Source organism: Cryptococcus depauperatus, chromosome 8 (genome assembly GCF_001720195.1).
Source record: "Cryptococcus depauperatus CBS 7841 chromosome 8, complete sequence".
Lineage (NCBI taxonomy): Eukaryota > Fungi > Basidiomycota > Tremellomycetes > Tremellales > Cryptococcaceae > Cryptococcus > Cryptococcus depauperatus.
The window spans coordinates 575264-595598 of NC_089475.1; the positions used below are offsets into that span (position 1 = coordinate 575264).

The following is a 20335-nucleotide window of genomic DNA, read 5'->3' on the forward strand; positions in this document are numbered from 1 at the left end:
TCCGAATCGCCGCCGGCTAAGATCCCCCTCCACCGACGTCGGCAATGAAAACGCCCCGAACTTCAAATTTCAGAGATAGTTTTTATTTAAAAAATAATACACGTCTCATGAAACGTACGTGGGAGAGCTCCGCGGTGGCATACAGCGAGCCAGCTCCGCAGCAGGTGGCGGCGAGCGATGAGGCGGTGTGGGTGCAGATGCCGTCGCACCCCTACGCTGCGGCGTATTCCAACATGGCAAACCCATTCACGCCATCGCCGCTGCATACCTCGACAACATACGGAGGCACAGGCGAGGACAGGCAGGAAAAGAAGCCTCGTGTGGATGGAGGGCAGAGCAAGGATGGCGAAGGTGATAGCGAGATGGAAGGGGACGAAGACGATGAGGAGGATGAGGATGAAGAGTTGGGAGGAAGAGGCGCGTCGGGCAAGAGCAGAGAACAGTTGAATGTGAAACCTGCAAAAGGCCAGGATGGAAAGCGGAAGCAAAAGTTAACGAGGGGATCAAGGTGGGTTGATCTTGGAGATTGGCAGCGCTGACTTGGATGATAGAGCATGCGTGGCGTGAGTAAAGCGTGTACGGCGTGCGATACTGATAAAGGCAGCTGTCGAAAGATCAAGATGCGGTGTATCCCAAGCGATTCTTCAGCTGGACAGGGGTTAGGTATTTGCAAGGCGAGTTGTCATTCAAGTTGGCCTTCCTGAACTAACCCCTTCCAGCGGTGTGAAGCAGGCGGCCACGAATGTGTGTTTGAAGAATCTAACCGTGGCAAGAGAAGCACTCGCAAAAATGAAGCGCTTGCAGCCAAGTTGTCAAAAATGGAAAATGCTTTGAAGAATATTGGGGCTGCTCTGAGCAATATCGATCCAACCTCCCTCCGCTCGTTCTCCTCTGCGCTCCATTCTTTTACCAATGATCCGGAAATTATTGGTCTCATTACCTCCCATGCTTCGGAGGACGCTGCACCCGCGATTACAGTAGGCACGGGGTCGAGGTATCATCGAGATTTTACTGGCGAACGCGGGCATCAACCGCCTCTTTCGCCTAGACTTCATTCATTGCCAGATAACGTTTTGTCTCCACTAGGTTTACTGGCGGAGGCGTCTCTACAGAATGATACTTCTAAGCGGACAGGCAAAACTATCACATCTCGTAGCGGTAAAAACATTCCACGTCCGCTCTCTGCGGAACGCATGAGAGCTCAGAGAAATGGCGCGACAATCTCTCTGAATGGTACCCAAACTTTTAGGATGGCGACAAGCGATATACGTGGGCATCCTGAGAGCGCCGAGCATGGCCTAGGCGTTTCGAGTCAAAACTACTTCAAGCCAAATGGAAATATATCGTTTTTGTCAAATATGCCAGCTGACAACAGAATTCCTGAGCTGTTGACGATTGTCACAAGAGAAGAGATTGGAGAGTTGTTTGATATATTTTTTGACAACAGTAAGTTTTGCCCTCAAATCATAGGCTTCAATTTATTTTCTGTATAGTGTGGTACCATGTGCCGTTGGTTTACAGAGAGTTTCATACACCCGATCTGGTCCTACAACGCAGTCAGTTTTTGTGTACAGTGTAAGATGTTTCTATCCCTATAGCTGTCGACATGTTGACCCTATTCAGTATCTGTGCTATCGCAGCCAGATTCTACCATCATAAGCCAGAGATTCATCATCAATTATCAACATATGCCAAGCGTCTTGCTTTCGAAGTTCCTTCTCGGGGCTACAAATCTGTCGAAGTCGTTCAAGCCTATCTTTTGCTATCCCTTTGGACTCTCGGACCTGAAAAGACATTTGAACAAGACAGGACATGGTTGATGCTTGGTATGGCTATTCGTATGGCGACCGACCTGAATCTTCACCGAAAATCAATCATGTCTAATCTTGACACGGAAGAAGGTCGAGCGAGAGATTTGGAGATTATTAACCGTGAAAGATGCTGGTTACATTGTTTCGTACTCGATCGATCTCTTTCAGCCCAAATGGGCAAGCCTTATTCCTTAAGGGAGGACTATATCATTCGATCATCTTGTGAACCGGCGTGGTACCAGCAAAAATTTTCGCTTCCTTCTGATAGGAACCTGTCGGCATATGTGGCATTGCAACAGATCATGAGCAGAGCAATTGATAGTATATACTCATCAACAACTACCATATCTGGTCTCCGACATGATTGTGACTGTAGGTACTGGGTTGTTTGAAGGGAAAGAAAGAATTAACTCTGGTCAGATATGCTGATTGTACGTTCTGCTCATGAAGAACTTCGAAGATGGTCTATTGATTCACAAAACATGAGGCGAGTGAAAAAACTCTTATGGTAGCCCAAGCTAAACTGACTCTTAGATTGGATCCTGATGGGAAATCAACCAATTGGTATGATAGTCGGGCCAGTTTTTATTTTGCATACTCTACCTTGGTTCTCTACTCTTTTGGTCTGGAAAATGCTATTGAAGTGGGTTTACATAACTCGAGGCGTAGGATCGAATAGCTGACTACCATCAAGCGAGCAAGGATGGACATCTCTTTCTTCTTGACAAATGTATATGAAGCTGCAACCAAAGTTTGTATGGTGGTTAAAGAAGAATTTTTGCCAAAAGGTTGGCTACCATACCTACCTGACACAAACTTTGTCATGTGTAGTTATGCTGTATGTTTTGCCGACTGGGTTGAACACAAATTTGCTGATACACTATAAGCTCCTTTCGCTGCTCAAACTCCTTAAACCTGAGCTTCGTTCCTATCACGATTCAGAAGAGGCTATTTTCAAACTCGTGTCTGAAGTTGCAGACATCCTCGAAGACTGCGCTGTTGGCCCTTCGCATCAACCAGCGATTTATTCTGCTTTTATTCGTGAGATTGTACGCAAGACAAAGGAAATACGACATGGCACAGTGACAGCTCCAACTTCGCCAGGCGGACATACAACGGCCAATCTCATGCATGGCATAGGCACAGATCAATCGATATCTGTCAATCTTGTTGATGATACTGCCTCAGGCGCTGCCAGCGCAGCTTCCACTCGAACAAATGCTATGGATGGAGAAGCAAGTAATGAAGCGTTTGATCCAAGTTTGATAAACCATCACACCAACTGGCATCCGGACGTTCTTCCTCACGAGACTCAATTCACCTTCATACCTCCGGGAGGCGACATGCTCATTCTACCTTCCCAGGCTGGACCTTCAATGGCCCCATCTCCTACATCGACTTTCCTTACTAACCCGACCTCTGGATCTGGCGCAGGTGGTCAACATAACCAAGGCCATGGCGGCAATTCTTCAATTGATGGGTGGCCAGAGTATTTGCCAACGTTCATGAGTTCAGATGGGTTTGATGGATGGGACGGTTCAATGTTGCTTCCTGGTTTTGGGCGAGGACAGATTACATTGAGCGGGGGGTTATTACATAGTCAGTATGGTAGCGGTATCATGTAAGTGTTGTATCGCCTTCTTGGCGATTAAAACTTACGGACAAATAGTACTCCAGCCCATCAAACCCCGGTACAAAGTCGGGTGGGAAGTAGAGCTGCTAGCCGAGCCCAATCACCTCATCCTCATCATGAAAGAAGCCATTCGCAAAATTGAAAATAGATCAATACTATTGACATGATCAAGCTGGTATAGCTTTGTTGAGAGTTTCACACTTCCCGGTGTATATACAAATCTATGGTCGTATTGAAATTTTTGAAATGTGGCATCGTAAGTCTGATATTTGTACGTTTTCTTGCAACCATCTGTAAGGAAATATGCATCTTGTATCTTTTGTATACATGTCGCCATCGCTGGCTCTTAAACTCGTCGAAAAGCCACTTGTCTCGGCAATCTGAATGAAAGGCAATACATGTCCTTGTTTGGTGCGACAGAGCGAACATGGTGAAGATTGTAATCCTGAATTTGCGGAGTAAGATCGAAAGAAAGGTAGTGGGAAGCTCTCTATCCCAAAAGACGTTATGTTTGATATTCTTATTGTAGACGTGAGAAGCCCCACTTACCTGTAAGATATCAGTTTCTGCCGGGCTTCTTTCTACTTCTTTAGTGAAACAGTAGCAATGAACCATGGGCATTTCCACTCGTTCTTTCGCTAATTCCTCTTCGCTCCCGAACTCCTGTAGAAAAGATGGATGAGAGAGAAGAGGGAGATAGCAACCGCAGTAAGAGTCGAGAAATGTGAGTGCTGAGTCGGGAAGGTTCATGATAAAATGTGAGATTGTTTTGGGGGGTTGCTCCATCTTCATTCCAGAGTTGAGCAGCACAGGTGATGATGAAAGCTGAAGCTCAGAGTCGGACATAGAATCGGTGAGATTGACTTGTTGCTTTTTTTTTCGAGTCTCTTTAGCTCCACGATTCCGTTGACGGTTAGATGCGCGAGGCGGAGGCGCAGAGTCGAAAGGTCTAGTCCATGCCACAAGCGGAGCTTCACGTATAAATTTGTGCCCATCAAATTCCGATACTCTAAGCATGTGCTCGACCTGTTTGTTGTTTCGAAGAACAAGAGTGAGCCAAAGGCTAGGTCTAATGAGAGAAAATGGCTTACCTTGTTCTTTATCCGGTTCTCCTTCATCCATTTGACACTCTCAGGATTCAGGTCGTTGCCTGCGACATAACACCTCTTCTTTGCTGCTGGAATTGCAAAAGGTCCCACACCTGCCATGACATCGGCAACGAGACAGCCTGGGGAGAAAAGTTTGATGAGACGCTCATGTTCATGGTGTAATCGAGAGTTCCAATAAACATTAGAAAAGTTGAATGTGAAAGTGCAATTAGACTCATTCTGAAATTGTCTTTTAGTTCAGATCGCGAAGGAATAAAGATATATATGCACGACTGTAGTGATGTAATCCTCATCTCCTGCAATAACCTCCATGTCAAAGTATCTAAATTGTGCGTGAATGGTATCGAGCTTATTCACTATTGTCCTCAACGCTGGATTTTTCTATTATCCCTATCAGTACGTGAACACCAAGAGTATGATGGGCTCACATCTAAGATGACTTGGCCGATGAGGTATCGATACGGTAGCCACTCTTCACGCAGATTCATATGGCCTATATGACCTGTGGTTGTGAACGACGAAGGAATATCGTCCGATCGATTTACAGGAAGACACGCGTTAAGAATTTGAGCTATGTCGTTGCATTAACATCCTTACCTTACGCAACGTCTTTGGTTCTTACAAGGACTCCAGTTTTCATATCCTAACTTGACAACCTCTTGCACTAGACCTTTTGTATTTTGTAAAACAGCCCTAGCTTCTGCAGGAAGATCTTGTTCTCTTGATAGGTGAAGCCGTAAAAGTTTTAAGCCTTTTGATTCCTTACATTTTGGAGGAACAAGGCTTGTTGGACAATCTACAATTGGTCTTGTTTTGGAGAGATCAAGAACAAGACTTAACATCGAATTAATTAGCCTGAAATTTCACCACAATGCAATGAGTCACTTACCTCTTTAGCGCATGGTGACTTCTTAACTTCCCAATATCTCTAGGCTCTGTCACAGCACTCAATATCTGCAGTTCAAGGTCGAAAGCAGAGCGATCCAACTGAGTCATCCCTTCATGGCGAGGTGGACGAATGGTGGATGATGGCGAGAGCTGAATGAGTGCAGAAGGAGGCATGCTTTGTAGACCGAAAGGTAGACGATTTATTGATTGTATTAATGGCGAAAGCAAATTTTTTGCTGTGACCTTGACTTGGTGAGCAAACGGAGAAATGTGTCTCCGCATAAGATGGGCAAAAGTGTTGCTGTTTATACGATGGGCTCCTGGGCACTACGCCCAAGGAATAGATGGTATAAAACCTGAGAACTAGCCGATATAGTTCTCAGCTCTGATGTGTCGGATTTGTGGATTTTATAGCAATGAAAGAAATCAGAAAAAGAAAAAGAAGTGGACATTATTATCAGAACAAAGTGACAACCAAAAAACCACAAAAAAAAGTATCAACGTCATCATTTTTTCTAGGATTCGTGTCTGTATAGTAAATCGTAGTTTCATATTTACGTGTAAATCTTTCTTCTATAAGCGGTATAAAACTTATCAGCATGGTGGCGTTGAACCCATATCATAATACTTTTCAAAACATTTTTCAAGATTGTATTTCAATTTTGAATGTTAATTGATTACAATTTTTATTCTGCAAAAATCTGAAACACAAAACACGCAGCCGATCTCTCAAAAAAGCCTTTTAATGGTCAAGTTTGACTAAAAAGAAATGGTCCGGTCATGGAAACTATGTTGCTGCGATCAGTTGGTCTACAGCCAAGCCTTTTCAGCAAAACAAGTAGCTCATATGAATTCCAATGACTTGTACACGACACAAGCCACATACAGATTACCATTTACTAAACTAATCTTGTAACACGCCCAGGCTTGTGTTTGCTTGCCCAAAGTTGCGATCATTGAAAGGATCAGATATCAGCTGAGCTGAAAAGATGCTCAAAATTTTGCGGCCATTGACATCGATTACTATTACAGATAATACGACAAGTCTTGTTGTGGGCCAATATACATGTGTATGCAGATGATCTTTAAAGAAAAGCCATGAATCGGCTCGAATAATTCATTCAACGTTGCTGAGAACAAGACTTGCAGATTAACGCCTTTGTATGGCCAGAATAAGCACCGACATGTACGAGACATAGGGCCGGTTTCCGTTGCTGAAGGCTAGAACGCCAAACTACCAAATGGTATGGCAGTACAAATTCAGTGATAAATGATGTTCACCATTTTTACGACACTTTATTAAGCCTATACCGAGTAAAACAGTAATATGGATCACTCTTGTCACCAGTCTTTTAACACATCAAGTTGCATCTTTTCTCTTTCAATTTGCCAATAACCCCCAAAGAAACAGACGCCTTTTCGATTCAGTTGAAAACCGCATCAGCTCAGACATAACCAAACTGAGTCCGCCTTAGGCAGAGATGCCACTAGACAATCATCAGAAAAACTCTGTAAACTACTGTGACGACTTACATGACACCACAAGCAACACGGGCGCCAGCGTTACCAGTCTTGAGAGATTCAGGGTGACCGCCCTTGCCAAAGTCATCAGTACCAGCGTGGACGACGACAGTTCGGCCAATGATTGAGTAAGGGCCAAAGAGGGAAATGGAGTTGTCTAACCAGATAGAGGTCAGAATAAGAAATCGACAGTTGGAAACAACTATGACATACCAGTCATGTTGACAGAGGCAACACCAGAGGCGTCAGTCTTGACATTGCCTGCCAAGAAACGTCAACATCTATAATCAAAAGGCGAGAAAGCATACGGAACGTACCAAGATCTCCTACGTGCCTCTCCGAATCAGCGGGACTTCCATGGTTCTTGCCTTGAGGGTTAAAATGGGGACCAGCCGAGGTACAGCCGTTGGTGTTGTCTCCAAATTCATGAACGTGGAAACCTCTCTCGGCAGAAGGGTCGAGGTTCTTGATCTGTGATATCGATTGAGTCAATAGGAGATGCCTAAAAAAACAAGTGCGACTTACGTCACCAGAAACGGTGACTGGGGCGCCGTCCTTTTCCTGAGTAAAGGTAATAACGCCAGTGACAGGAGAGTCACCCTTGAGAACAGCAACAGCCTAGCGAGATGGAGGCAGATAAGATTAGATAAAATCGGGTGGGTATAAATATGAAGACCCGAGAGGTGAAAAGGATAGGCGCCACGTGTCAGCGAGTCATACTTGTCGTGTACGACGAAGAATGACGTACCTTGACCATGCTAATAAGTGATTGGATTTTTTGACAAAGATTAGATATAGATAAAGTGTTTAGAAAATTGGAAGAAGGAACAAAAAAAGAAAGAGAAAGAAAAATAGCTTAGGAGGGGAACGAGCAGTGAATGTGAATACGTAATATAGCGTCATGGGATTATGTCCAGGCATCTTGATTATGTCCGGACATGTTAAGTCACGTGATCTTGAAATGCTTTTCGCTGGTCAGCACTTGTCTTTTCTCAAAGCCAATCTCTAATTGACTTTTCATCTTTAAAGCTTCCTGTCTGCTTGGATATTGGGAAACCCTTCGTCTTGGAGCGACGCAAAGGTGAACAAGAAAAGTTGACAATCGGTACATCTTTCCGCCCAGCAAAGCAATTTGATCAGCATGTCTGACGACGAACGAATGGAAACTGGTGATTTCGAAGGCGGCGACTACGAGCAAGAAGACATTGATCCTGACACCCTCAAGTGAGTTTCGCTTGCGACGCAGATGAGCAGAACCTATCGGGAAAAGAGAACAAGAGTGAATGAGGTTGAGATGGCGATACCCGACTATGTGTAGAGGCGGGAGAAACTGACAATTATTTTTTGAATGCAGCTATGGAAACGAAGATGGCGAGGGTAATGCTGAACAAGATGCCGCAAATGGCGACGTTGATGAAAATATGATTGTCGTGCGTCTCTTCTCTCTGCATCAACGTCAAAGATGGTTTGTACTCATCTTTGTGGCTGGCAGGAATCCAACGCGCCAGAGGGAGATCGACCTCGGACAGGAAAAGCAGCCAAAGCAAACGAGATTAGAGTGACAACACCATACATGACAAAATATGAGAGAGCAAGAGTCTTAGGAACACGAGCCCTGCAAATCAGGTTGGTTGTTCTATCCCCAGGCTCATTACTTAGCCTCAAACAATGAAGGCAGATATGCTTACAAGCAATTGGTAGTATGAATGCACCAGTATTAGTCCCGGTGGAAGGAGAGTCTGATCCTCTTGAAATTGCGCTCAAGGAGCTCGCAGCAAAGAAGATTCCTCTTGTTATACGGCGATATCTTCCTGGTATGCTTTGTCGCGTTTCTTTGTTACTATTCAGCTGACCTCATTCAGACAACTCTTTTGAAGACTGGAAAGTGGAAGAGCTCATCGTCCAAGAGTAATGACGATTCTCAGCAAGTCCTGCTATTTTGGTATTTCTGGTCATATCATGCATCTCTTTAATCATCAGTGGATGGCAAGAATAGATAGGTTGACTCCTCCAGGGAGTGATCATACATCAACACTAATGCACGATACTGTATTGTCAACAGCCGCGACCCGACCAGCGGCCACAGCTGCCTCATATACAAGTAGTAGTTCAAATAAGAGGAAGATGGTAGCACATCAGATCAAACGCATAAACAAAGAACCAGCTTCGTTCACAAAAGAAAACCCCAATAATAAAAGCAATAAAGACACAACGCGCAAGAGCAATGCGAAGGCAACAAATGGGCTTAAGCAAGAACAGCAAGAGTCCAATCTTTGAAGTAGAGTTTTTGATCCTTGGGAGAAGCCCATTCTTCAGAGTGACCGCCCTGGGAAACAAGTTAGCTTAAACTCTGTGGAACGAGATATGACACTTACGAAAAAGGTTTGAGCCATGATACCATATATCTTGGTGTCGGCTTCAGTAGCAAAAGTCACACCAGTAATCTTGATCTTGCTCTCGCCATCAACAACGACTTCTTGTTCACCATTGGCTTGGCCAGCATCGTTAAGCTTCACTCGGATAGCAACGGTTTGCCACTTTCCAGTAGCCCAAGAAAACGCTCCTCGTTCAACTGTGTCAACGTCAGTACTGTCGAATAGCAAATATGGGCATAACTTACTAGACTCGCCATAGCCATCATCGGTCCCAGTATAAGAGACAGGCAAGTAGTCATAAATTTCACCGGCACCGTTGGTCCTCCACATCAATCGGGCAGAGAAACAACTGTTCCTGCCCTCCTGTCTGCCACCAGAACAGCTCTTGGCCTGCGACAAGCTCTGGCCACCGTAGAGACCGGGCATCTTGCCACCCTTGACAAAGTCAAAGTCATCTTCGAAAAAGACGGAGTAGGAAAGCATAACTTCTTTCGCGGTGTCCACAGCAACACCAGAGTGGGCTCCTTGAGAGTAAAAGGAGAAACCAGCGACAGAAAGGCCGTAGGTTCCAGCGGGGTAGCTAGCGTAAAGAGCGACAGAGCCGTCGGGAGCGTTGCCGGAATCCGCAAGCTTACCAGCGGTCAAGGGCTTAAGAGCAGATTCACCTGACAAGACATCAGTGTCATCAAAATGTTACGATCCAAGCTTACAAGAAAGCGATCCGTCAGAGGTAGTCCAGCTGGAGGTGCCTTTTCCCCAAGGGTAGAGTGAGCTAGAGGATGTGGTACCAGTTTCAAAAGAATTGCCAGCAGAGGAAGTAGCAGTAGCATTGTAGCCGCCATAGTCAGGGGCAGAGTCAGAAGCAGAAGCAGGCGCAGAAGAAGTTGCGGTGGCAGTTAGAGAGGAAGCGGTGTTTTTGTCAGAGCCCGACCCCCAGGAAATACCGGCGGAAACACCAACAGAGACGCCAGCGTTCCAAGCAGCAGACGAAGCAGAGGCAGACTCGATAGCAGAAGCGTCAGCCCAGCCGTATTGCGAGCTTGGAGCTTGGTGAATGGTAGTTACTGAGTTGATCCTGGTAACAGCGCTAGAGGCAACTCCTCCGCTCACAGAGGGAGAAGTTACGGTAGCGGTGGCAGCAGCAGTACCAAGACCAGTCGTCTTTGCTTTGCAGGATTTCTTCTTGGATCGTTTCTTAGAAACCTCCTTCTTTCGCCTCATGAGCTTCTGGACAGTGTCACTGTGTCCTCTACGCGTCCTTTGGCCAAGACCAGACATGTGACCTCCAGGTCGCAAGCCTACATGTCCGTGTCCGTGGGCGTCGAGAGAGGAATCAAAAGCAGCAACAGCGCGGTCGTATAAGGCTCGAGAGTCGCGAGCAATGGCGTCTTCAAAGACGACAGTGGCGCCAGAAAGAGAGATCGAGGTTAGAAGAGGGAGAAGAACGATGACAGAGGCTAACATGGTGTCTTTCAAGGTGTAGTTGTAATGCGCACAGCGCTGTCGAGAGTGCAGTACCAAGTGAGTGTGTAAAAGGGCTATCGCCTGGAGTTGCCCGATGGATGTGCTAGACTCAGCGATAGATATAAGCAGTAGAGAGAGAAAAGAGAAAGAGAAAGAAAAGAAGAAAAGGATTGTATGAAGGAAGGCTGTGTGTAGATGTGAAATTTGATGGGTTAGGAAGCGATCCGTGTGTTGTCTTTTGTCATGACACGACTGCTCCTTCTCTTTGCTCTATCCGGGGCCCCTTCAAGATTTTCCACGTGGACTTTTTTTCTCTGCTCTTGTACCACGTATGTGTTTTATAAAACAGCCACGTGGGATCCATAGGAGTCCAATTATTCCAATTGATAGTGTTAAAAAAAGTAAGAAAAGGTTAATAAAAAGTTAGAAAAAGAAGCCCACCATCCACTTCCAAGGTAAACCCTTGTACACTCCATCCGGTGGCGCTTGTCGCTCATTAACAGAACGAATAGGTTGTTATACATGAGCGCTACTTTCCCCTGATTACATCGTTTTTGAATACCCTGTAGGAGCTGGTATCTACCCGCTATACAAAGGCAGAGAGGAGATGGATAGAACGAATCGAAGGCTTAGTGTAGGGAATATAAGACGCAAGTGGATATCAAGGTCAACCCTTACGCTCATAATTTGTCACAATGCAATGATAAATGCATGGGACAATACCCCATATAGCCCTTCTATGCCTTCTTACTTGACCCTTTCTACCACCTTGACGGTCAGCTCTACCAAGGCATCCCTCGCCCCGCTTGCTGGCAGCATCTCCGCCAGTCTTCTCGCCTCTTCTGCAAACTTTCTGGCCAGCTCAACTGTCTTCTCTAAACCCTTACATTTCTCGACGATATCCCGGGCGACTTCCACGTCCCCTGGCTCGGTGAATTTGCGCAAAATGAGAGGCCCTAGTTGAGGATTCGTCTCCCACGCGAAAAGGGCTGGGGCGGTCGCAAGTCCCAATCGAAGATCAGCGCCATTGGACGGTTTGCCTAACGATGAATCTGGAGGGAGATAATCCAGAGCGTCGTCGATAAGCTATCAGAATATCAGCCTGCCAGTTGCTAGCACAAAAATCGACCAACCTGGAAAGCAATCCCTAAATTTCTTCCATATCCATAGGCCACATCCTTTACCCAAGCCGCTTGATCATCGACTGTCCCACATCCCCCCAAGACAACTGCCGCTCTTGCACTTTTAGCCATCAGACTGGCTGTTTTCAGATATGTTTTCCGCATGTAATCCTCAAATCCTTTCACTGTTGGTGCCTTTTCTGGCTCGCTCGTTGCACGCAACTGCATAACCTCGCCTTCAACAAGGTTGGCGATGGCAGATGCAAGCAGTTCAACAACTTCACTGGAGCCCAATCGTGCAAGAGCAACGGAGGCGCGACCGAGTAGAAAGTCGCCCGAGAGAATAGAAAGTTTGCTGCCGAATGTAGACGGAGCAGAGGGAGACCCTCGTCGAAGATCAGAGCCATCAATGACATCGTCGTGGAGCAACGAAGCGACATGTATCATCTCTGTGACACTCGCCAGTCTTCTTTGTGTGGATAATATTGTAGGCTCCCCTGACGCTCCTATAGATTGATCAAATCTCGAAGATGGAGGTCTCTCAGCAGCACCAAGATCAACAGGCGGTATTCTATAAGGTTCAGCATAAACATTCCTCCTCGCTAATCCTGTTGGCTCAGGCCCAGAGACTTCAGGATTCCAATCATTCAATACCCCTCCAGCGGCTGTAAGACTATCATCTACTCCTCTTTTCTTAGCTTCCATTTCTGCCTGCTCCCACCCTTTTCCACCTAGCCCGTTTGTCGCTTGTGACATGAGAAGAACCAAAAGAGGCCGCAGATGTTTTCCTTCAGCTTGAAAATAGTATTTCGCCACGGTGTCAAGAGCAGAATTAGACGAACCCAACATTCTCCATAAACTTGATTTTAAGTTTTCGATCTCAGTGTTGATAGCAGATAAAGGATCTTCCAGGATTTTTGTTGTTGTCGTAGACGTAGAATTTGGTGGAAGCTGAAGTATATTATGCGCAGATTCTGTGGCTGCTGCCCAAGCTGATTGACGGGGTGGAGAGGGGTGAGATGAAGGTCGAAGATAGGATGTAGAGAAGGGCTTTGATGAGGTATATCTGGAAGACCTGCCCATTGCCCTAGTTGGAAGGGTATAGAAATAGAGCATGTTAGCTTTGCCCTGCTTTTTTTTTCCTTTTTTTTCTTTTTTTGAATTGAAAGAGAGAAACAAAGAATTTAAATATTTTTGTTGAAAACAAATGACGAACTAAAAGCGACATACTAATTCTTTGGGCGGACATTCCCGACATTAGAAAGATCATTACGTAAGTGGCAGAAAACGTTCAAAAGACTATGAAGAGACGATTTGTATTTGTAGATTTATAAAATTAAAAATGACGGGCAAGTTGATTTCAGAACAGGTTTATATGTGCTGATTGATCATAGCCAATCCTAGAGAATCTAAAAGCTCAAGTTCAAGCTCGGGTTCAGATACAGAGAATTATTCCTCTGATTACAGTTCTTCCTCAGACGATGTAACTGAAGATGAAGATGGCAACGAACTTACTCCCGCTCTTGATGCAGCCATATTGAGCACACTGAGCAAGATCAAAAAAGGCCAGGGTGTATATGATGGGGCGAAAGTATTGGAAGAAGAATTGAAGAGGGCTCAAGAAAGAGCTGAACAAAAAGGTTTGAACCTTAGCCGTACGAGAAAAATGATAGATAAGGTATAACCGCTGAGCTTGTGTGTTGTGGGATTGCTCATTTTTCCCACTACTAGCCATTCTTCTTGCAAGATTATCATCGCAATAAGCTTCTCTTAGGAGACCAAGATGAAGATGAAGAACCCTTGACTCATGTTCAGTCAGAACAGTTACTCCGTCAAGAAGCTGTTAACGCCTTCCATTCTCTTGTTGAAAACTCTGATGATTTTGATGATGAGTTTATAAAAAAGAGAGAGAAGGATGCGGGTGACAAAGACCAAGGGGATCAAGATTATAGAGAGTTCTTACTGGAAATGGGCGGAGGCGAGGATGAAGTGAGAAAACTTTTGGGCATGGGTGATCAACCTGCTGTACTCGAGATACTTGAAGAAGAGGAAAAAGGTGAAATTGAGCTAAAGAACAGGGCAGTTCTGAGCAAAGTAGAGAAGGAAGAGATGGAAAAAACTAAGGCTGAAAGGCATGCGAAGAAGGCTAAAAATGACGATGATTTCCTTATGAAGTGACTGCCTCGACGCGAATATTGTGTCTTCGCTGACAATCTACTAGCTATATACTCAACAGAGGCTGGATAGACGAATCAAGCAAACACGTGCCTACTTACGATGAGATTGTCGGCTCAACCAAACTTTCCAAACAGCCTGAAGAAAGTGTCACCTCTTACGCCGAAGCCACAAATAGCCATCCGTGGGGAAGATTAGACGAGTTGGAGGATTTTGAAGATCGGGCGGAACAATTCGAAACAGAATACAACTTTAGATTTGAGGAACCAGGAGCTGCCACTATTAACACTCATCCTCGAGACATTCCCTCTCTTGTCCGTCGTTCAGACGACGCGCGGAAAACCAAGCGAGCCCGCCGAGCTGAGCGAAAAGCTGTAGAGAAAGCTGCTCAAGAGGATGGAATTCGACGCAAGAAGAAAGAAAAGCGAAAAGAGATGGAAAAGCACATGTCGGACCTAAAGCATAATTTAGAGAGAGAGGGCGTCAAAGGGATTGATTGGATAAAATTGGAAAATCTGTTGGACGGAGAATGGGATGAGACTATTTGGGAAAAGGCTGTGGGAGAGATATTGGCTGGAGGCAGGGACGGCTCCGACGAAGTAAGCATCTGAGCGGCTGCGAAGCATCTGGCTAAAATTATTTTAAGGGAGACAATGAGAAACCTACATGGGATGACGATCTTGGGGACGATTACGAACAGAACGACCAAGACGACAGCTTCCCTTATAACCAAGCCGAAACAAATGCAGAAAATGAAGAAGAGCACAACCCAAATCAGGACGACGAAGGCCCTATCAACATGGATGCTGACTTCCCGAGCGACGAACTTAAATCAAAGAAGAAATCCAAAAAAGACAAGAAAACATTCAAAGCACGCTTACGATCACTATCGCCCATTCTGCAAGATTCATCTCTCTCCATTTCTGAGAGAGCTGTCCGTCTCAAGGAGACTGTCGCTTCTTACAATGCTCTTTCACACGAAGATATCATTGGCGACATGCCTACTCGATTCAAATACACCACTGCAGCACCTGCTTCTTTCGGTTTATCGCCTGCTGAAATATTATTAGCAACCGATGAGGAGCTAAACCAACTCGTCAGCATGAAGACCATTGCACCGTATCGTAAAGGTGGGATTGGTATCCAAGGCAAAGGTCTAGGGAAGAGAGTGAGAGAGTTGAAGGACAGACTGAAAGACCGAAGGTGGGGAGAGCAGATGTCCAAGGAAACCAGATTACAAGGCCAGAAAAGAAAGAGAGACAATGTTGAGGATTCGCAAAACCGCCAGGTAGGGAGTGAGAAGGGAGAAGATCGAGAGGATAGAACAATTGAAGGGCAACACGAAAAAAGTGAGAAAAAGAGGAGTGGAAAACGACTGGGAAAAAAGGAGCGACTAAAATTGCAAAGAACTGCTGAAACTATTGTTTCTAATAGTGAAAACGTGGATGAAACCCCTCCGAAAGAGAGCAAACTTGAGAACGATCACGCCACCTCGATCAACCATCAAAAAGCTACAGATGACGAAAGCGAAGAGAACAGTGGAAAGAAAAAGAGGCGAAAGAAGAGAAGGTCAGCAAATGAAGCCACAATATAGACAAATTGGAGCATTGTATGGTAGTTTTACATTCTCATAATGTACATACAAGTGCAATAAACTAATGCAAATATAAGAAAACCGGAGCCCTCTCAATGTTATCCTTATTCCGGAGCTGGCACTTTTACACGAGCTAAACGTTTACAACGACACCCGCACCCCATGGGACACATTATATATCCTTCTTCCTCTTTTTCGTCACCATTCTTGTCTGTACTAACATGTGAAACTTCTGTGCTTGAAAGCGTTGTAAAGCCCGATATTACTGAAGTATTGAAACTAGAAGACGGGCCAAGGGGTGCGTGTGAAGGATGACGGTTGTATGATTCACCATGGTGTTTAAGGGCTGGAGTTGAAAGAGGAAAAAGAGGTGCAGTGCGATAAAAATATCGCATGCAAATCTGATGACCACCGTGATTACACTGTCTGCAACCCATCCATAATCCCTTTACATATTTTCGGCTGCATGAGAGATAACGTTTGTTCAGTCAGGTAGTAATAGTCATTGAAAAGATGGGCGACTTACCAAATTGCGCATGCTTTAGCACCCAGCCTACATCGCTTGCACCACCAGAAAACCTTTCCCCCTACCCCTATATCCTCCAAACTACCGGTACTTTTACCGCATCTCTCGCAAAAAAATGGATGTGTTACACCTTGATCGTGCGCAGTGATCTCCAAAGAGGGTATATTGGAAAAACGTCGAATATAGGCCGCAGATGAGAACAGTCGGTGTCGTTCGAGTAAGTCAATGTAGGCATGAGTTAGACGTTCAAGTTGGGTGGACGAGATATCTGCAAGAGGCGCTAGGATGAGGGCAGTAGTGGTTGCCAGCTGTAGGTCACCCTGATCAACACACGTCGCCCACCAAGTCATTGCGGACCTCAGCCGTCTCTTCTTATACTCTTCCCATTTTTCTTTACCAAAGTCTTCTTCCTTGGGTACAAATGCTTGGCGTGGAATGAAACTGTTACAATTGGCCGCAAGAATTGGCCCAAAAGTGCTACCGATAGCGGTGGCGTTGACCGATGTATTTCCACCTGCGGCAGCAACATTTCCTTTCCCATATCCGTTCACCTCTGGCTGTCCAACGCATGAAGCCATTCCGCTTCCAGGCTCCCCTGTAGGCATAGCTAAGAAACTATCCCTTGGCGAATTCTTCAAACTCGGGTTTCCCAAGAGAGCAAGGCTGCTTCTCGAACTCGCACGACTCGTGATTGTTGTGGTATGCCCTGTAGTATTATTTGAAAAGTTATTTTCGGGAATAATTCCATACGGATCAGGCCAGTCAAGTGAGGCGACGTGGTGGGAGTAATAATTTGCCTGGCTGTGGGAACGAGAAGAGGAAGTGAGAACTGTTTTAGAAAGGCTTTGCTTTTTGGTGCCGGATCCAGACAAGTTATCATATATACTTGAAGTACTTAAAGTCGCAGTTGGTACATTATTTTTGTGGATTTCACATGTATTGGCAACCGGTGAAGATTCACTAGGATTCTTCTTTTCATACAATGGTGACCCTTGAGAAGACACTGTAGAGTATCGACGAGGTTTTCCAGTATCAAACTTGAGGCTGTTGACATTGGGTTCTACGAAGGAGACGAATCTCGAGTGAGGCTTGTCTAACTCTTCTTCTAGATATGACTGCTTCGAAGATGTAGATGGAGTAGGAGAAAGAACTGTACTCTTGTCGATCGGATTTGAAGATGGGAATAGTGGCGGAGATACTCTTTGAAGTGGAATAGGCGTACACGAAAGATATGCACTTATTTCACGCTCCTCTTGTCTTGCTTTGACATGATTTCCTGCAGCTATTGATGACCTTTTTTCCTTCTCCCAGTCAAGCGACATAGGGAGCGGCGTTGATGGTTTCGTCTGACTTTGCAATTGTCTCTTGTAGACATCGATATGGTAATTATTTCTATCTTCTAACTTTGGCATGAACTCATCAAAGAGATTTTGAAGCATATTCCAAAATCTTGCATCTTCTTCTCGTCCACACCACATTGCGACATTCCCGTTCCATTCACATAAATCCCGAGAATGCTTGCCTTCAAGGCGATACCACAGGGACAAACAAGTCAATTGATCAAGAAAAGGGTCGGGCAGAGACATGGAGCCCAGAGCCTGGCGTGAACGATATGGAGGATCCGAAATGGAGTGAATGGTGGGTTTATCATAATGAGATAAACATTCTGGTTTTCTATTCCTCGAGTTAACCTCATTCCGATGGAAAAGAAGGACATACATATCATCAAAAGGTAGTTCACCAAGTCGAAAACGATCAACTGCAAAGGCTAAATTACCTTTGGCATTCCACCTTGAGACCTGCCTGGGAACTTGATCGAGTGGAAGGGGGATTTGTTTATCTGCTAGTTCACGTGACACATCCAGTTGTGCAAACCCTCCGCTCCGATAGGCCACGACGAGAGCAGCAGAGGAATCTTTTCTCCACGATGCATCCACTGCTACGCCATCTGGAGAAGGTATAGAGTATTTGGCAATGTAATGACGGCGCACATGCCATATCTCTAGCTTGCCGGAGTCGTCTTTTGTTGTGAGAGTATTTGGCTCTCTGGTAGTATCAGCATTGATAGCAGCAGTTTTGGAGTTTAACGAGACAGGGATTTGAGAAGGAGAAGAGGCTGTAGGGCTGAGAGAGTTGAAGGAAGAGAGAGCTTGCATGAGTGGCACGACAAGCAGCTCTGTAGGATGACCAGGTCTCCAAGCGATCCGCCTAACGGGGTGAGAAGTATGTAAGGAATGAATGGCTGTTGGAATTTTATCCCAAGACTGATTCATATCCCAAATCTTCCTCGTATCAGCACGATAAGGACTGAAAGTAGTATGAAAGCTTAGCTCACTTGAACGATGCGGTTTGCGCCAGCACTAGCCAACCATCCTGCTCCCCCATCATCTGCAACTTTCCATTTCAAATCCATTACCGCTTTGCTACCATGTGCGCCATATGCTGTACCCAAGTGTTTACCTGCTAAACGCCAATCATATCTTTTTAATGTACCATCGTCCAGTCCCACTGCAAAACAACTGGCGTCGACAGGCGAGAAACATACAGATGTGATAGCAGAGCTATGGCGGAGAGGACGACGAGAAGTAGGATCATTGCTACGGAGGTCAAGAAGTTTGACATTGCCATCTGCACCTCCAATGAGAACCATGTGGCTGTGTGAGGGCTGATGGGAAAATTGAGCACAATTAAGGGGTCTATAGGAGCCGTTTGCGAACTCGTTCTCTGGAATTGTTTAGAGGGTCATGTACAAAGACAAGATCAAGAGTACTTTACCTAATTTGCCCTTCTCGACGTCAAAAAGCATAACATTCCCATTCGGAGTGGCTGTCACGACTTTACGGTCCCATGCTGTCTTCTCGTTAGCGACATCCGTAGGTGTGAGAGACAATACACTTGCATCCAACACCCCAACCGACATCATTGACGCCTTTGCCGACTGGCCAGTTTTTCTTCCAAAGGTTGATAACTTCAACTATGGCTACCCCGCCTGGTCCTTTAGCCAAAGTCTTGTTTTTGATTTCTTCTTTTCCAGAGGCGACGGACACAGAATCTGGATCAACTATCTGGAGTATTCTCAAATCTTCTATTCATTAGTCATTGCAAAATGATATGGTCAAACATACATTGTCCTCCTCCAACTGCGTACTTCCCCTCGGGTCCGTCAGCCATTCTGTTCAATCTCGTTGTTCCTGTGGCCGAGTTCATGCCCCAACCTCCCCTCTTCGCACTCGTTACTCCAATAGCCATCAAGTTCACTCTAACACTTTGATCTCGATCTCGACTTTCATCATGGGTCCGCAGGGCGGACGGCCCAGGAAAGCGTAATCCATCTTCTGTACGATGTCGAAGAAATGCAGGGCGCGACGGATGAGAAGCATTCGTAGTTGTCAGTGGAGGGACTGAGGCTGATCCAGCGGATGTCCGTTCTGCCTCTGGTGTTGTTGAGGTTGCAGGTGAAAGAGGCGGATAGTATATTGACCTCGGATCATCATAGACTATTTTCGACTTTTTGGCATCAGTAGAATGGGTCTTTACCGTCAATGGGGGATCAAAAGGAAATGAGATGTGAAGTGAGTCTCTATGTATAGAAAAAGCATCTGAGCCAGAAGTGCTAGGAATGGCACTGTGGCAGAGTCAGTAGTAGTATAGTAAGGGCCATGCTGCTTACGCTGAGAATGCGTTGGTTATACGATTCATCTGGCTCAGTAATACATGGTCATTTTGAAATTCGTTTTTATTGATAAAGTAAAAAGATGATGAAATGAGAGATGATAAGAAACGAATCATTATTTTATTTTTAAAAGGGGGGACGGTCGTCGGACAACGCCGCTGCACTTTTGTTACTGGAAAGTGGAACAAGAAAAAGTTATTTTCAGCATATACTTGAAATATGGCAAAATGATATCGTATTGATATTACTTCGTTCAAAATGGTTGGAACATTTTCTTTCAATAGCTGTATCTCCCATGTATATTTGGCAAAGAAAATAGGGTTTCTTGTTCCAATATGATATCTTTTACCGAAACCACAAGGAGCTTGGAGATATTTGAGTGCTCAGAAGAGAAAGTCGGTGCTTGAATGTTGAAGCAAAAGCGGACCCTTAGAGAATTAACGTG

General features: G+C 45.2%; 8 protein-coding genes across 8 annotated transcripts; 3 read left to right on the forward strand and 5 right to left on the reverse strand.

Annotated features, from left to right (window-relative positions):
* Nucleotides 1–107: 107 nt before the first annotated feature.
* Nucleotides 108–3586, forward strand: L203_106141 (uncharacterized protein; the record flags this gene model as incomplete). Its single annotated transcript, XM_066215499.1, has 11 exons — nt 108–508; nt 552–563; nt 638–674; nt 720–1446; nt 1494–1575; nt 1624–2183; nt 2232–2298; nt 2346–2454; nt 2506–2649; nt 2699–3432; nt 3481–3586. The coding sequence occupies 11 exons, from the start codon at nt 108–110 to the stop codon at nt 3584–3586; spliced, it is 2979 nt and encodes a 992-aa protein (XP_066071596.1).
* Nucleotides 3587–3790: 204 nt separating this feature from the next.
* Nucleotides 3791–5615, reverse strand: L203_106142 (tRNA (guanine(37)-N1)-methyltransferase; the record flags this gene model as incomplete). The annotated part of the gene is made up of 7 exons (XM_066215500.1): nt 3791–3934; nt 3994–4470; nt 4536–4772; nt 4824–4934; nt 4982–5124; nt 5176–5387; nt 5443–5615. The coding sequence occupies 7 exons, from the start codon at nt 5613–5615 to the stop codon at nt 3791–3793; spliced, it is 1497 nt and encodes a 498-aa protein (XP_066071597.1).
* A 1297-nt stretch (nt 5616–6912) lies between these two features.
* Nucleotides 6913–7719, reverse strand: L203_106143 (superoxide dismutase [Cu-Zn]; the record flags this gene model as incomplete). The annotated part of the gene is made up of 6 exons (XM_066215501.1): nt 6913–6928; nt 6975–7119; nt 7176–7223; nt 7280–7433; nt 7488–7580; nt 7711–7719. The coding sequence occupies 6 exons, from the start codon at nt 7717–7719 to the stop codon at nt 6913–6915; spliced, it is 465 nt and encodes a 154-aa protein (XP_066071598.1).
* A 384-nt stretch (nt 7720–8103) lies between these two features.
* On the forward strand, nt 8104–8874 carry L203_106144 (uncharacterized protein; the record flags this gene model as incomplete). Its single annotated transcript, XM_066215502.1, has 5 exons — nt 8104–8186; nt 8317–8392; nt 8455–8588; nt 8664–8776; nt 8825–8874. The coding sequence occupies 5 exons, from the start codon at nt 8104–8106 to the stop codon at nt 8872–8874; spliced, it is 456 nt and encodes a 151-aa protein (XP_066071599.1).
* A 333-nt stretch (nt 8875–9207) lies between these two features.
* L203_106145 (uncharacterized protein) lies at nt 9208–10801 on the reverse strand (the record flags this gene model as incomplete). Its single annotated transcript, XM_066215503.1, has 5 exons — nt 9208–9288; nt 9338–9534; nt 9583–10002; nt 10048–10339; nt 10403–10801. The coding sequence occupies 5 exons, from the start codon at nt 10799–10801 to the stop codon at nt 9208–9210; spliced, it is 1389 nt and encodes a 462-aa protein (XP_066071600.1).
* Nucleotides 10802–11548: 747 nt separating this feature from the next.
* Nucleotides 11549–13005, reverse strand: L203_106146 (uncharacterized protein; the record flags this gene model as incomplete). Its single annotated transcript, XM_066215504.1, has 2 exons — nt 11549–11887; nt 11935–13005. 2 exons carry the CDS (start codon nt 13003–13005, stop codon nt 11549–11551), a joined length of 1410 nt encoding a protein of 469 aa, XP_066071601.1.
* Nucleotides 13006–13264: 259 nt separating this feature from the next.
* On the forward strand, nt 13265–15691 carry L203_106147 (uncharacterized protein; the record flags this gene model as incomplete). The annotated part of the gene is made up of 5 exons (XM_066215505.1): nt 13265–13275; nt 13327–13600; nt 13654–14096; nt 14144–14696; nt 14744–15691. 5 exons carry the CDS (start codon nt 13265–13267, stop codon nt 15689–15691), a joined length of 2229 nt encoding a protein of 742 aa, XP_066071602.1.
* A 104-nt stretch (nt 15692–15795) lies between these two features.
* On the reverse strand, nt 15796–19916 carry L203_106148 (uncharacterized protein; the record flags this gene model as incomplete). The annotated part of the gene is made up of 8 exons (XM_066215506.1): nt 15796–16153; nt 16218–17891; nt 17937–18499; nt 18553–18941; nt 18993–19067; nt 19117–19299; nt 19343–19842; nt 19888–19916. 8 exons carry the CDS (start codon nt 19914–19916, stop codon nt 15796–15798), a joined length of 3771 nt encoding a protein of 1256 aa, XP_066071603.1.
* Nucleotides 19917–20335: the final 419 nt, after the last annotated feature.